This window comes from Triticum aestivum, chromosome 4B, assembly GCF_018294505.1.
Source record: "Triticum aestivum cultivar Chinese Spring chromosome 4B, IWGSC CS RefSeq v2.1, whole genome shotgun sequence".
NCBI lineage: Eukaryota > Viridiplantae > Streptophyta > Magnoliopsida > Poales > Poaceae > Triticum > Triticum aestivum.
In genome coordinates this window covers 184,745,684-184,761,415 of record NC_057804.1, presented here as the reverse complement: position 1 = coordinate 184,761,415, position 15,732 = coordinate 184,745,684, and the positions used below count along the sequence as shown (strand labels likewise).

The window sequence follows — 15,732 nt, the reverse complement described above, 5'->3', positions numbered from 1 at the left end:
TAGGAGGGCGCGTCCCCCCCTGTAGGGCGCATCCCCCTGTCTTGTGGGCCCCTCGAGAACCTCCTGACCGACTTCTTTCGCCTATATAAGCCTACGTACCCTAAAACCATCGAATATCAAGATAGATCGGTAGTTCCACCGCCGCAAGCCTCTGTAGCCACTAAAAACCTCTCGGGAGCCCGTTCCGGCACCCTGCCGGAGGGGGAACCCATCACCGGTGGCCATCTTCATCATCCCGATGCTATCCATGACGAGGAGGGAGTAGTTCACCCTCGGGGCTGAGGGTATGTACCAGTAGCTATGTGTTTGATCTCTCTCTCTCTCTCTCATGTTCTCTCTATGGCACGATCTTGATGTATCGCGAGCTTTGCTATTGTAGTTGGATATTATGATGTTTCTCTCCCTCTACTCTCTTGTGATGAATTGAGTTTTCCCTCTTGAAGTTATCTTATCGGATTGAGTTTTTGATTTGAGAACACTTGATGTATGTCTTGCCGTGTTTATCTGTGGTGACAATGGGATATCACGTGCCACTTGATGTATGTTTTGGTGACCAACTTGCGGGTTCCTCCCATGAACCTATGCATAGGGGTTGGCACACGTTTTCTTGACTCTCCGGTAGAAACTTTGGGGCACTCTTTGAAGTACTTTGTGTTGGTTGTATGAATCTGAGATTGTGTGATGCATATCGTATAATCATGCCCATGGATACTTGAGGTGACAATGAAGTATCTAGGTGACATTAGGGTTTTGGTTGATTTGTGTCTTAAGGTGTTATTCTAGTATGAACTCTATGATGGATCGAGCGGAAAGAATAGCACTATGTTATTTTACTACGAACTCTTGAATAGATCAATCAAAAAGGATAACTTTAAGGTGATTTCGTACCCTACCATAATCTCTACGCTTGTTCTTTGTTATTAGTGGCTTTGGAGTGACTCTTTGTTGCATGTTGAGGGATTGTTATATGATCTATCTATGTTATTATTGTTGAGAGAACTTGCACTAGTGAAAGTATGAACCATATGCCTTGTTTCCTATCATTGCAATACCGTTTACACTCACTTTTATCATTAGTTACCTTGCTGTTTTTATAATTTCATATTACCAATACCTATATCTACTATCCAAATTGCACTTGTATCACCATCTCTTCGTTGAACTAGTGCACCTATACAATTTACTATTGTATTGGGTGTGCTGGGGACACAAGAGACTTTTTGTTATTTGGTTGCAGGGTTGTTTGAGAGAGACCATCTTCATCCTACGCTTCCTACGGATTTATAAACCTTAGGTCATCCACTTGAGGGAAATTTGCTACTGTCCTACAAACTTGTGCACTTGCAGGCCCATCAACGTCTACAAGAAGAAGGTTGTGTAGTAGACATCAGGGTACGAGCCATCTCAAGTGGCGGAGGTTGAAGTGTTTAGAGGGATATCTGACACAACATGTTACAACATTTTGCTTGCACAATCCATCCTGAGCAATCATAGAAATAGAAGAAATTTGTGGAACTATGTTAGGAAGATCTATTTGGGTGGAGAGATGAGGAAGAATGTAGTTCATGACTGTCACTTTTATCGTTTATGTATTGTCGGCACAGGAACACAGAGAGTGAGGGGTGCGTGGATGAGAGAGTGAGAGGTGTGGATGCGATGAGAGAGTGGCTGATGTCAGGATAAGACTGGGCAGGTAAGCTAAATAATTTGGATAGACAACATTCCTAATATTATGCAAGAATTTCGTAAGCGCATCAAATAGATTTTAATTTGTAACAGATTTTTAGTTGGATAATCGTGTTATATTTATACATCATCAAATTACCTTTTTAATCAATTTACGTTGCAAGTGAAATGGATTTTAATTATTACCCGATTGTGTCATGCTATCTTTTCTCTACATGAAAAAATTAGCATGCATTTTGTTATGTAACTTCAGCAAAATATTTCAAGAACCTGTGGCAACGCACGGACATTCTACTGGGTTTTTTTAAACATCGACTTTATTAATTAGAGATAATAGTTACATCATCTGTCAAAAGAGGTATAATATTTCCCCTGGGCTCCTCAATTCAATCGCTAGTCATGGAACATTTAGCTAATCTAGCGAGCTCATGGGCTACTTTGTTCGCTTCTCTATTAAAGTGCTCAAACCTAGTAACCGGAAAGTCACAAGCCAGAAAAAAATAATCCTTAAAAATTGTTGCGCCGGTCCCGCGGAATGACCCCCGTTCTTCATCGTGTCAATTACTTCCATATTGTCAGAATTAATAATAGCGTGATTGCACCCCGTCTTATGAGCCAGATATAAACCAAACCTAAGTGCCAGTGCTTCCGCTGTCAGAGCATCTAGACAACACTCAATCTTGTTGTTTCCACCTACAATGAAGTTTCCTCTATCATCCCTAATAACAGCCCCCGTTGTGCCCCTTAGTTGGTCATGATCAAAAGAAGCATCCACATTCAATTTAACAAAACCCATGGAAGGTTTGCTCCATCCTTCACTCTTCCTTTTTGCCTTCGGTGAATAGGTCTTTATATAATTTGATGCTATAGCCAGAATCCCCATCGAGGTTTGTGACGCATCTTGTACCTTCCCCTCATGAACAAACTGCCGTCTATTCCACCATAAGTACCATGCAGTAATTGCTATCAGCTTTCGTGTATTATGGGAACCTAAAAAAGCCAACTCATGTTCAGGAATAAGAAGTAAGACTTCCAGGACCGCTTCTCCTGCACAATCCACCCCACAGACTTTTTTAACCACTTCATACAGTCCCAAATTTTCCCACACCTCTTTTGCCTTCTTGCACAGAAACAACATGTGTTTAGTATCCTCTGGTCCATTCGGACATGGCGGACAGATGAGCGAAGTTTTTATATGTCTACTCACGAGCGTCACACGACACGAAGTCCTGTGAAGTGTACGCCATACAAAAATCTTGACTTTTGCTGGACAAGCTAATTTCCATATCTTTTCTCAAATAGGATTGGCCTTACTTCTATCCATGCCATTTGCATACTCCAATTTTCTCCCATGTTGTTTATGCCATTCTTCCAAATAAGTTGATCATTCATTGAATAGGTCGTTCTTTGTGTAGCTCCAAGCAATAAAATCCTGCACATTATTCATTGGTAGAGGAATTTTCAGGACTCTTTGAGCATCAACTGGCCGCAGAGCTTGTCTCACCAACTCCTCATCCCAACAATTCATCACTGGATCAATAAGGTCTGAAACTTTTATCAGAATATTCCCTCTTCTAGGTGTAATGATTCTCCTATTCGCACAATTAGGGATCCATGCATCTCTCCATATATCAATATTTTCTCCATCACCAACCCTTCATATATATAGCCATTCCTGAGAGATTTCACTCCCGACATAATATTTTGCCAAGTAAAAGAGGAACCCTTTTTCAAACTTGTATTCATCAAATCACCGTCGGGGAAATATTTGACATTCTACTGGTTTTGATAGGGAGGGAGTATTAAGCTACCGGTCCATCCGAACAAGTACTGAAAAGCCACACGTCTTGGTGCTAGAAGAAACGCCACACAAAAGCCCCATTACCCAGGGCGGCGGCCCGGTCGGTACGAACGCGGAACGCCGGCGGCGCTGGCGGCGCCTGCGCCCAACGCCAGCGGAATCAGTAAGACTCTCTCTCCTCTGCTCCCGTGTCCAGTTGCTACAGGTTGCTGGTTCCCCACCCTAGTTCTGAGTTTTGGTGCGCTTCACCGCTTCAGGGCCTGTAAAATGCGACGCCTTCAAGAGCTGGCTGCAGGAGTACGCGCAGAAACTCGGCGTCGCGGCTCCGGAGTATCACACCCTCAAGGAGGGGCCCTTCCATGAGCCCATCTTCAAGTCCGCGGTCGTGATCGATGGCGCCAAGTTCGACTCGCTGCCCGGATTTTTCACCCGGAAGGCCGCAGAGCAGTCGGCTGCTGAAATCGCCCTCATGGAAATTGTCGAGTCCATCCCAACCATTGGGAGAATCCCAGCAGCTGTAAGTTACTATCTGATTTGACTCGTCCCTTCGTTCAGCCAAGAACCGTTTCTATAATACTGTACTACGTAGAGGCAAGAATGTGGAATTTTATGGATGGCCATGACCTGCATTCTTTATCCTCAGTACTTGGGAAGAAGCTGATCGCCCCAAATATGTAGTTGAATCATACTCTTATGCTGCTTCCTACATTACTCAGTCTTCCTGAAATTTTATGTATGTTACCCTGCAAAATTGTTTTTGGCGGTTCTGCCTGTAATAATGCGAAAACATAGAAATCTGCTTCGTGGCCCAGGCACCGCTGTTTATACTTCATACAATATTTAGGGGCTTCCTGAAATTATGGAAGTTAAGCCCTGTAAAATTGTTTTCAGTTATTCTGCCTGTAATAATGTGAAAATATCAGAATTTTTTTTTGTAAGGTGAAGTCTCCGTGCAATGCGTTACATGAACGCTGATAGCATCTTTGCTCCTTGGTGTTATCAGCTTTTGAGTAATGTCTGCTAATTTGACCATAATGTTGCATGTGGATATGTAAGCTTTTCTCTCCCACTTCAATGTGGCTTTGCCCAAGTCTGACATCATTATACTCTCTATTGGCTTGTATTTATTCAAGTCCCTGGTTCTTTAATTGCAGATGCATACCTCACTCCTCACAGCACATGTTATCGTGGAATATGCTTAGTTCACAAGTATTAGAATGACTTAGTTAAAATAGCATTCTAATCCACACTTGTTACTACGGTTTTCAGCTAGAAACTGGCCTCTGCAAGAATCTTCTTCAGGAGTATGCTCAGAAGATGAATTACACTCCATCTTATAGCTTGACCAGACAAGCTTCAGGGGTGGCTCCTTTTACCGTAGAGATTGGTGGTATACAATACATTGGTCCTGCAGCCAGGTCAAAGAAAGTGGCAGAGATAAAAGGAGCCCGAACTGCTCTTCTTGCAATACAAGGTATCTCATATTCCTTTTTTAGATGTACGTTTTCGTGAAATTGCATCGATTTCTTCCTCGTGTGTGCCGGGCTGGACACTCGATCTGCGTGGGCTCTGTTTTGTGCAGGTCAACTAGAGGGTCGCGGAAGTGGTGCCACAAAGCATATTGTAGTTCCTAGCAAAAGGCAAGTTAAGGAGACAGCAAAAAAGCCAATTGAAATCCCAAAACCACTTGAGGTGAAGAATGGTGGTTTCAAGAAGAAATGGAACAAGAGGAAGTTCATGAAAAGGAATCGCCAAGCAGTTGATGTGGAAAAGAATGAAGGAAAAATGGCTGGAGATGTCATTAACCCAGTGTCCCGATGCATCCAACAATCAACACAGGAGCCACCCAGCGACACTGTCATGCTGAAAGATGATGAGGAAGCTAAAAGAGTAGTACAGGAGCCAGGCTACGACGCTGTAATGCTGCAACCTAGTAAGGAAGCTAGAAGAGCAGAACAGGAGTCCGGCATTGCAGTGCTGAAACCTGATGAGTTAGATAGAAGAGTAGAACATGTGCAAGGCAGTGACATTGTGATGCTGCCACCTGATCACGAAACTAGAAGAGTAAAACATGTGCCAGGCAGTGACACTGCAATGCTTCAACGTAATAACGAAGCTAGAAGCGTAGAACAGGAGCCGCCAAGAGATTCTGGAATGGCGCGATCTAATAAGGAAGCTGGATGCATAAACCAGGAGCTACTCGGTGAGACTGCAATGCCTCACAATGTCAGGAAAGCTAGAACCATGAAGCATGATTCACAGCACCGGTGCAGCCTAATGTAGATGCTGCAGACCTGAAGGTGGACCCACCGAGCAACGGTGCAAACAAACCAGGACCTTGCGACGTAATCATTTTGTGGATATGGCAGGAATGGGTTGAGATCATATTCATCCAACTCTTCGACCACAGAACGAATCGGTAGCCTTGGAATGTTTAATGTGTTGATCTTGAAAGAAGTGGAACCTGAATATGTATAGGTGGCTGTGCAGCTAGTGTGGAGCGATGCAATTTGCAAATATGTGTAGTGAGGATTGTTAGTCCTGCCAGCTAGTTTTTTCTTTTTCTTTTTGCCTAGGATTTTTAAGAGATTACTAAGAAAAGAAACTGAGGTTTGTGATGCATGCATGTCTCTTCGTTTTGACGCCATCACCGGATTATTGTTAATGCAGTTCAGTGGTAGTCATTCTTGGCACTGATAGATTCTATTTGGACTTTTTGGTGAAAGCAGCAAAGAGATTGTTGGATTTGGGACCCTGCATGCAACTTGAAAAGATTTGTCATTTTCATTGATTAAGAAGAAGGTTTAGGAGTCTTGGCCATAGGCCGAATTAGAAAGCATTACTCTCGCGGCATACATAAACATACTGCACATTTAGTTTGCAGCATGGTGATGCTGATCAAGATCCACCCTAGTTACCAAACTATACACACCTTTCCGACCATTAGTTCGAGACATGGATGGATCATGGATGGAGCCATTAGTAGACCTGAATGCCACCATTGCGCTGCTCTCTTCGCCAGTCCCACGGCTTCTCAGGGTTGAGTGAGGCAAAGAGCCCTCGCTGTGCAGCTCTTGCCTCTCTCTCCCACTGCACCATCCATCACAGAGCAAGTCAAAAAATCAGCAGGCATAACCATGTAAGGTGAGGGCACCATATCTCTTTCTTATATCTTTTTTCTTACTTTAGCAAACTCTGGGCGCTTGTCATAGGTCGTAAAATGCCATGCGTGACCATTCTTCAGCATTTTCTCCTGAAGGACCCAGACACATACACACACAGTCAATTTCATCAGAACTAAAGCAATTAAATTGGTCGAAGGCATGTATTTGTGCTTGTTTCACCTGGATGAACACACCATTGCAATAGACATCACCAACATAGAGATCAAACTGGTCCTGCCCATACACATGAATTGTGGTTCTTTTCCCACCAATGAGCTTCACCAAAGCACTCTTTGATTCCTTTCCATATGTCATCTTAAGTTCTGGTGCGTCAATTCCCCTTTTAACTCATGAAAGATCATACACTTCACATAAGTATTTCGATTATTTTATTTCTGGAATATAATGTATAATCTTGAGCAACAAATACCTCATTCTGATTCGGTATTTCCTTGCTAGGATCTCTTCGTCTGAACAGATGATTATCCTGTTCATAAAAAATATTAGTACTAAGTTATGCTTTCATGCCATTCCAAAGTAAAGCAAGTGAATGCGCGTTCACACGATTAGATCAAAGCAAGCGCCAAATAAAACTGACACAAGCCTGTTGTGTTCCAGACTATTGGCACACAAGTGCCAATTGAATGATCACAGGAAGGTTTTAAAATATTATACAATAAATATGTTTCTTCTTATTTTCAGTGACTGCGCTAATTTTTTGTTGTAGTAAAATAGGTATCCGTGCTGTTTTACAACAGAAAAACTTCAAATAATGTAGTAAAACCATTCTAGTACTAGTTTGAATGGACAAAGTGGATTCAGAATGTGTCTTAGTTCAAACAAAAAAAAATCTAGTATTTTAATACTTTTGGAATCCAGTATAAGTGAATCTAAATATTGAAAAGAAAAACATGGTGTGTTCATTTATGAAAAAATTACTTTTGGAGTATGATATTAAGAACGGAAATCTTTAATGGTTCAGTTTTAATACTTGTATCCAGCTTCTTTAAGGCTACTTTGAAGTGCATCGGCACTCTTGTAATCCCTACGATTGCGTGCTTCAGTCCTCGCAATCACCATCTCATGTACTTCTATAGGAACATTGCCAGACTCCCTCGGATCGGTTGTGGCAACATAAGCGGTAAAGCCATCGCCATCTCCAATGTTTTGGTTATTAACCTGAGAACAGCAGTGAGACAGTGACCTGTGAGAATACTTTTATGCTGACCGGCATAACCAGTCTTTCAATACTTTTATGCTGGTGATAAGCCTATTTCAGAATAAATGATCACATCTGACCGGCAAAGTATTCAAGACAAACTGCACGCCCTCTGGCAGCGAGGATGGACGGTGGTTTGAGGATGCTGCAGGTAGTGATGGGATGGGGAAGTTGTAGAATTCGAGGATACCCTTAGGAAAAAAAATGTTTCTGGAGGACTGAGTTGAACATATATAGTCATGTGTAACAACAAAATATTAATGCTGAACATATATAGTCATGTGTAACAACCAAATATTAATGCGAACATCAGTGGGTTTCCTGGGTTTATGGTTTTGGTTCCTATAAGAAAAAAAAAATACTAGTAGCATAAAAACGTAAACCTTAAGTTTTAACATTTTTTGCAAACTTGCGCTTACAGATTCCACAGTCCAAACATACAAGTCCGTATTAGTCAGTGCATTATTCCAATGCTCGCCTGAACTATGTAGGATCTAAAAAAAGGAAGAAACAAGTTACCTCCAAATCAGCACTCTGGATCCAGTTTAGGGCTGATACAACTAGTTGTGCAGCCTCTTCCGGTGTTCTCGGTGGGGTTCTCGCATTCTTATATGCCTCCAACATATTCTGGTACCTGTTCTCGTGCAGATTAAAAGATTGCATTAGTTCTATTCAGTGGATATCCAAGTTAGTACCACTATTCTAACTGTTTCTAATAGGTTCTGGTAATTACTACTACCCTTCTTGCTCTCCTCGACATTTTTTCAATGCCTCCTTATTCTAATTCTTCTTTGTGGCAAACTATCACTTATTGACAGTGTTCTCCGTACGGCGCACCTTCTAAGGACAAAGTAAGAACAACTTTATAAAGTTATCAGTGAATAAAAAGGACAAAATGAAGTTTGCATGTCCCCTTCCACTTATCTAATCATAATTTATCAACAATTCGTCCTCAGTCGTCTGAGTAATCTCACAAAACTACACCCATATAAAGGGGAAAATAAGTCACTCCCTCCTATTCATATTAATTGTCGCTGATTTAATAAGAAACTTTTGGATTTCTCAATGCTGAAAACTGGGTAGACCTCACCAAGACACCAATCTGCTTGTAATTTGTTCTGCTTTGTCTATCTCATCATTACAAATCACATGTGTAGATAGGTATGGATCACCCTATATTTGTAAGAGAAGTCAAAAAGGCATTTGGTAGGTCCTATGAAGCAATTTATTTTCATTCTGAGAACGACCCAGCTTAAAATCCAAGTCAGTGCGTGTCCTTCTGATTTTGTTAACAGCCATAGGCCTTAAATATATACCAGCCTAGAGGAACCAGACAAACTTTGCTATCAATAACTCGATGGACAAGAGGTATAAGCAAATGTATTAATAATTGAGGGAAAATACTATCAAGTGTGAGGGCCTTTTGGAGCTGCTGCGTACCATTTAATCTGTGCTTTCTTGGACGCCGTAACATGCTGCCTGAGCCCTTCAGGAACCTAATAATATGACAAACAAATTAGTCTTCACACATGTCGCGTCATAGGAAAACAAGTGGCATAAATTGGAGCAAAAGGGATGATTAAACTTGTCGTATGTGTTATCAGTTGTGAAGCATCTGCAAGTTTTCATACAAATGCTAGTTGCCGCAATGTGGCATGCTTAAATTTCGATATTATTAATGAACATGTTCATCCAAAAGTTGGACACAAAATAAGTTGGTTTGTGAAATTTGTATGAAGTGGGTAAACCACATAGAAAAGGTTGCCATTATGGCTTTAACCTTTGATTCTAGGAGTGCAGATGTTTATCTTCATCCCATTTCTATGAAGGAAGAAGCTTCAAATCGTACTAGAAAACTAGACAGAAAAGGTGATTCTCATCCCAATTTACACATGCACAGAAAAAGCACGCCAATGAAAAGAAAAGAAATGTATCCTCATCGTTATGAATCTGCATAATCTGTGACCATTGCATGAAGACTTGTAATACAGTAAAGTTCAAGCTGAAAGCTGAAAGCTGAAACACATAGTACTGTACTTGAGTGGCGAGGGAGACTTAATCTGACTTGACAAGGCATTTGCATGAACAAGATGAACACGGAGAGTGGTGGGTAGGGTTCCAGTTACCATGGACGCGCTCTCAAAGTTGAGGAGGTCGTGCGCCAGGGAGGCGACGCCATGGCCATCAGCTTGCTGCTGCTGCTGGGGGTAGTGGGGCCTGGAGCCTGGACGGTAGTAGGGGTAGTGGTCTTCTTCTTCTTCGTCGTCTCCCCTGAAGCACTTCAGGATGTTCCCCATGGATTCCTCCTCCTCCGTCTTCTAGCTCTAGCTCTCTGCTGCTTCTCTTCTCTCTTGTCAAAATGTCAAGTGTGATGATGGCAGAGAGAGAGAGAGATTCTAGCCCATGGAGCGTAGCGAAGAGTAAAGGAAGGAAAAGAGTGAAGTGTGATGTGATGTGACGGTGGGGTCTGCCCAACCCGCTCGCTGCTGGAAAAGAAAAAACAGAGGAGAGTAGACTAGACTTGCAGCAGGAGACCAGACCTTCGTTCAGAGAGCCAATAAATAAACAAGAACAAAACATTGACTTGGGTTTACCGGTTGAATAAAACCAGTACCGGTTTCATTGCTTTTTAGATATTCCCCATGCTGAAGAAATTATCAAAATTTCTTTTTGCCAAGTCATAGCCCAAGATTTCCAAATATTCCCTCAAAAAGGTTCCATTCCGTCAGACGGAATTTCTCCATGTTTGTTCTTGCTCACGATTTTAGAGGATTTGGAATTATCAAATTTGATGTTTTTCGCCTTCTTTTCCATCAATGCTTCTACACCTTGGACCCAAAACAATGAATTTTTTCTTTTCTTTTGCGGTGACCAGAACAATAAAGTTGAATTGTAAAGCAAATCAGGATACGCGGAGCTCAATTTGACAGCAAAACAAAAGCAAAAATTGTCTTTTGGGTAAATAGAGTATGCCAAATCATCAGCAACGATCGCTTTCGAGTTTTGAGAGGCATGGCAGGTTCACTTCCTTGTCATGAATCATGATCCAACTCAGGTCCGCCTCTAGAGAAAAAAGGTCCTCAAAATAAACCAAGCTCAGCATTTGCATGAATTATTTCCCGCCTATCACCTCTTTATCTAATAACCGCTCTATAAAATCAATTTTACAAACTCTAAAAAAAGATAAATATAAAGCACATGGTAAACATGAATGACTGATAAATTATCACTTTTAAGTTAAACATCGATGTAATGTTGAGGGGATTAAATACAGGCCTTCCAAATTATTCCCTAGCAAACCATGTTCCCTTCTTCAGGTCCCCCAATTGCTAAGTCAAAGTTTGTGCTTGAGTTCATCATGCTTTCTTGGTCTTGGGCTTAGGGGCCGGTGGCGGGAACACGGCCCTGAAGGTCCACGCAGCGAGAATGGCACCGATGAAGGGGCATATCCAGTACACGTACAGCTGCTCCCAGGTGTTGTGCAGATTGTTAACATACGCCCAACCAAAGGCCTGTACATGGTAGTTCGACGGAATCAGTTAACAGGAAACCATGTGAAGAATTCCAAGTGAGCATCAACTTAACTAATCACATCAGATTATATATATTAGTCTGTTAGATGAGCAATGGCATATAGCAGCATAAATATATTTCAGTACTAAAGCATCGTCCAGTCCACTGTTAAGATCTGACATCTGCCAAGTCTTGGAGGTGCATAAGATAACTTTTCCCTGAGTAACAAATTGAAAGAAGCACACAATAGCAAACTTCCCCATGGCATCATAAAGACTTGTTCCTGTTACCAGTAAAATGCAATCCAGTGAACATTAACTACTGAACATTTCTCTTCTACTCCCTCGGTCCCATAATATAAGAGCGAGGGAGTAACATGGAAATGACGACTTGCTTCAAACGAGTCTCAAGAATATCACTAGTGACGTGTCCAGTGTGTTCATTCCATGAATGGGGTCAAAAATAAATAAAAATTCATTGATCGTTTTAGGTCTACAAACGAGTCTTCAGAATATCACTAGTGATGTATCCAGTGGATGTTCCTTGCATATTTGTCTCATTTACCCCTCCCTAAATTTCCAACACTATATAACGGTATTATCATTTCCAACCCCCATCCAGTTATTTATGGCTCGGTAATGTACAGATTACTAGATTACAGTTGCCTACAAAGCATCCAAGTTGGTTAACTGGAAGGGCCTACTGTTTGCATGATCGTGTTCCCAATAAGCAGAATAATTATGCGTTCAGAACTATATAGGATTTGACATGCCAAAATGGAGACATTTGCTTCACTAAACCAGTCAGTAGTCCGTCAATATATTAAAAAGAAAAAAAATCAGCCTGGCCATTCGAATTGAGCTCAGTTCAGTATCCGGGGTTGCAGTTACATGGATAAGATTGGCAGTCAAATGAAAGGAAAGAAAAAAGGAGCAAGTGAGTGAGAGTAGCGTACGTTGGCAGGGTTCATGGAGGGGCCGGTGTACGCGGCGCCGGTGAGGACGAGGCTGACGGTGGAGACTGAGAGCATCGCTGTCTTGACGATGGGGTTGCGGGGTCCCTTGACGATGATGCAGAGGACGGCAAAGGTGATGACGAAGGTGAGCACCCCTTCAGCGACGGCGCCGGTGTGGGGATCCACCTTGAGCGAGGGTCCGCCGAGCATGTGCTTGTACTGCTCCGGCATCAGCTCGGAGATGGCCAGAGCTCCGCCCACGGCTCCGGCGGCCTAGCAAGACAGATTCAGATTTGCGGTGCTAATTGGTCTGATTTAGTTTGGCGAGAGAGGAACAAGTGTGAAATCAGTGACAGACCTGCGCTGGTAGGCGGAGCGCGATGGAGAATAGCGAGGGGCTGGTGAGGCCCGCGGCGTAGAAGGCGGCGACGCCGGTGGGGTTGAAGCTGGCGCCGCCGAGGGCGTCGCAGAGGAGGTTGAAGGCGAAGAGGAGGAGGGCGAGGATGGAGACGGTGACGAGGAGGGCGTAGTGGATCCCCTCGTGCAGGCTGAGGTAGGTGGTGACGGCGGCCGTGGAGGCGCCGAGCGTGGAGACGCAGAGCACCCAGAGGAAGGTCACGACGCCGTCCGCCGCCGCCTCCCGCACAGCCGTTCCCATCGCCATCCGAGCGTTCCTTCCGTGCTTGCTTCCCTCACTCCGTCGTCGCTGCTGGCAGTGATTGGTGGGTTGGGTTGGGTGTATGTATGGGTCTGGCTTGGCACACAGCACAAGAGAAAGATGAAAAAGAAGGGAAGAAGATTGGAGGGAGGGAGCACGCCCTCCGTCCCTCTCGCCTAACAACCCAACGCCAACAGAACACCGACGATACTGCTATGATATCCTATTGAAAGCCTGGATGCTTGCGAAATTCAGAAGGAGATCTTGACATATCCATTTAGTAGAATCGTATACCAGACGCTAGGAAACCGGAGTACTCTTGTTTACTTGCGGCTAATAACTCGCGGTCACCCATGCGCGGTTGGATTACGATCAACTTCGGATGTCTCTATCCTCAAAAGCAAACAAAAAAAAAGCCTTTGGATGTCTCTGAAATTCAAAAGATATTGAGGACGGACTATTATACGGTACGTACTTTATTAGAAACTAGCAAAAGAGTCTGTGCGTTGCAACGGGGAAGAAAATAACATACATTTTTAACCCAATAATCATGACTCAAGACCCTAATAGGTTCATGTCCTTTATTTTCACATGGCATCACATCTGTGTTAGCCAACTGTAGCCTTAGTGCTCACACAACCAAAACGCCTTTGAATGTAGTCAGTCCTAAGGCGTCTCTCTCGCATGCGCACGCACACTCGCTCAGGATAAAGATGAGAAACATGTTGTTTTCCCCGCGAGGTTTTTCAGAGGTGTGCATGCGTGATTATCGATGTTTTTTCTCTCTCAATCTGGTCTTAATGGGTGTTTATTTGCAATTGGATCGCCACTGGTATGAAGAAAAACAGATCATGCACTATATATTAAGTTTTCACTAAAAAATATATTTTACAAATATTTAACAGCTAAAAATAACATCATATTTAGATTCTACACATTTTTCTTATCAAATTTCATATATAACATGTTAGAATTGGAGTTACGGCTTAAAAGATATGTATAATGTTGTTTTAGATAAACTGCGGATTGATTAATTGAAAAGTCATGGGGTTTTCTGTGAAAACAATAAAATGATTCAGCGGACTTAAATACATATTGTGGGTTGATTAGTATAAAAGGCAGGGGCTTTTGTGTAAAATGTGAAAAACAATTCGTTTTCACTTAAAGATGGACTGCGGGTTAATTAATAGAAAAGGTAGGGGTTTTCCTGCAAAAAGATGCGACGGACAACCAAAAACACTCTGTACTTTATTATTATGGAAATATTAGAACTAGGGAAAGAGCTCAATAAGCCCGCGTCCTTTATTTCAACATCTTATCAGTCTTGCCGTTTACCCTTCTTCCTACCCTTGCGATCAACATGCATAGTTATAGATGGTTTCTTTCGTCTTCAATTTTTTTGCTGAGGAGATTCTTTTAATTTGGATCAGCACCGGTACGAAAGAAAGACGGTCGTGCAATAATGATTAACCTTGCATTCTAAACAATATTTTAAAAATTATTAACATGTGAAACAATATCATATTCAGATTCTACACATTTTTCTAATCAATTTTTATCAATAACATGTTAAAATTGGTGTTAGATTTAAAATATATGAATATTTTGTAAAGCATTTGAAAATCTGTCACTAAACATCACTTAAAATAATCTGTAACTCGGATGAAAATAATTTATATATGAAAGTTGATGAGAAAAATATGAAGAATTTGAATATGCCATCGACATACCTGTTAGACCCCTCTAACACAATGAATCACATGTTCTCCCTCTTCTTTATTTATCTGCCCCCTCCCTCCTCTATTCTTTTGGTAAACTCTGAGGCTGTCGCTGCCCTCAAGTACGACTACGTCGACGACGACCTGTCCTTCTCAGCAAAGCTTCCAGGCAAGCAAACGCCCCCTTGATCATTCTGATATCGTTTATTCTTTCTCTCTACTTCTTGCATTAGAGAGTCGAAGTTCAGTTGGTGTCTTATCGGTAGATCCTATTATGTTGCATAGCCTATTTTTGATAAACTGCTGTTCATACTTTACCAGTCATCCTATATTCTTAGTATAGATATGCTAGAGTCTCATTAGTGGCCCTACACTCTTGTCTATTTGCCATGCTATACTATTGGGTTGTGATCCCTTAGGGCGGTGACCAAGGATATACTTATACTACTGCACTAAACATGTTCGTTAAAGTCGAGTCGTCTCGGAGAGCACCTACAAGTGATGATATGTTGAATTCGGGTCGGCTCGGAGAGCACCTGCGAGTGATGATATGTTGAAGTTGGGTCAGCTCGAAGAGCACCCGCGAGTAATTCATTGTGGTGGCTGGTTGTTAGCAGTATCACCCAGGATGTGGTGGTAGCTCGGGATCTGTCCCGACAGCCAACACGAAACATTCACGGTGACGGAACGTCAGGGCAGGCAGAGACCACCTAGGAGAGAGGTGGACCTAGGCCCTGGTCGGTGTCCGCAGTTATTTCATAATAATACGCTTAACGAGATTTGGGTATTTAATTTGAGACTGCCACTGGCATATACACACTAACCATTGCATAGGATAACGGTTTATGGGGCCCTCGACGTTGTACGTTCCTCCCGAAAGCTCTACTAGATGTTGTAGTGGAGCGGGTTGATTGTTGGGGTGAGTCGGTTATGCATGTTGTGTATAAAAAGGTGGGCTTGGCCCCGACCAGTCGTGCATGAGTGCTTAGGGCGATTGGCCCATGACCCCTTCGCGCTT

The 15,732-nt window shown here is 42.5% G+C and overlaps 3 protein-coding genes across 4 annotated transcripts; 1 reads left to right on the top strand and 2 right to left on the bottom strand.

Moving 5' to 3' along the window:
- Positions 1-3,498: 3,498 nt before the first annotated feature.
- Positions 3,499-6,172, top strand: LOC123091718 (double-stranded RNA-binding protein 8). Its single transcript, XM_044513322.1, has 4 exons — positions 3,499-3,650; positions 3,745-4,004; positions 4,757-4,961; positions 5,070-6,172. The coding sequence occupies exons 2-4, from the start codon at positions 3,957-3,959 to the stop codon at positions 5,768-5,770; spliced, it is 954 nt and encodes a 317-aa protein (XP_044369257.1). The 5' UTR covers positions 3,499-3,650; positions 3,745-3,956; the 3' UTR covers positions 5,771-6,172.
- An 80-nt stretch (positions 6,173-6,252) lies between these two features.
- On the bottom strand, positions 6,253-10,337 carry LOC123091716 (probable staphylococcal-like nuclease CAN2). Of its 2 annotated transcripts, XM_044513320.1 has the most exons (9): positions 9,997-10,337; positions 9,311-9,366; positions 8,390-8,504; positions 7,951-8,061; positions 7,643-7,830; positions 7,082-7,138; positions 6,832-6,991; positions 6,672-6,740; positions 6,253-6,577 (listed from the first exon to the last, which is right to left on the bottom strand). In XM_044513320.1, the coding sequence occupies exons 1-9, from the start codon at positions 10,165-10,167 to the stop codon at positions 6,467-6,469; spliced, it is 1,038 nt and encodes a 345-aa protein (XP_044369255.1). In that variant the 5' UTR covers positions 10,168-10,337; the 3' UTR covers positions 6,253-6,466. The 2 variants fall into 2 exon arrangements, with proteins under 2 accessions (XP_044369255.1, XP_044369256.1); XM_044513321.1 differs by lacking the exon at positions 7,951-8,061 and having other exon boundaries at positions 9,997-10,331.
- A 735-nt stretch (positions 10,338-11,072) lies between these two features.
- On the bottom strand, positions 11,073-13,316 carry LOC123091719 (aquaporin SIP1-1). Its single transcript, XM_044513323.1, has 3 exons — positions 12,697-13,316; positions 12,339-12,611; positions 11,073-11,382 (listed from the first exon to the last, which is right to left on the bottom strand). The coding sequence occupies exons 1-3, from the start codon at positions 13,000-13,002 to the stop codon at positions 11,227-11,229; spliced, it is 735 nt and encodes a 244-aa protein (XP_044369258.1). The 5' UTR covers positions 13,003-13,316; the 3' UTR covers positions 11,073-11,226.
- Positions 13,317-15,732: the final 2,416 nt, after the last annotated feature.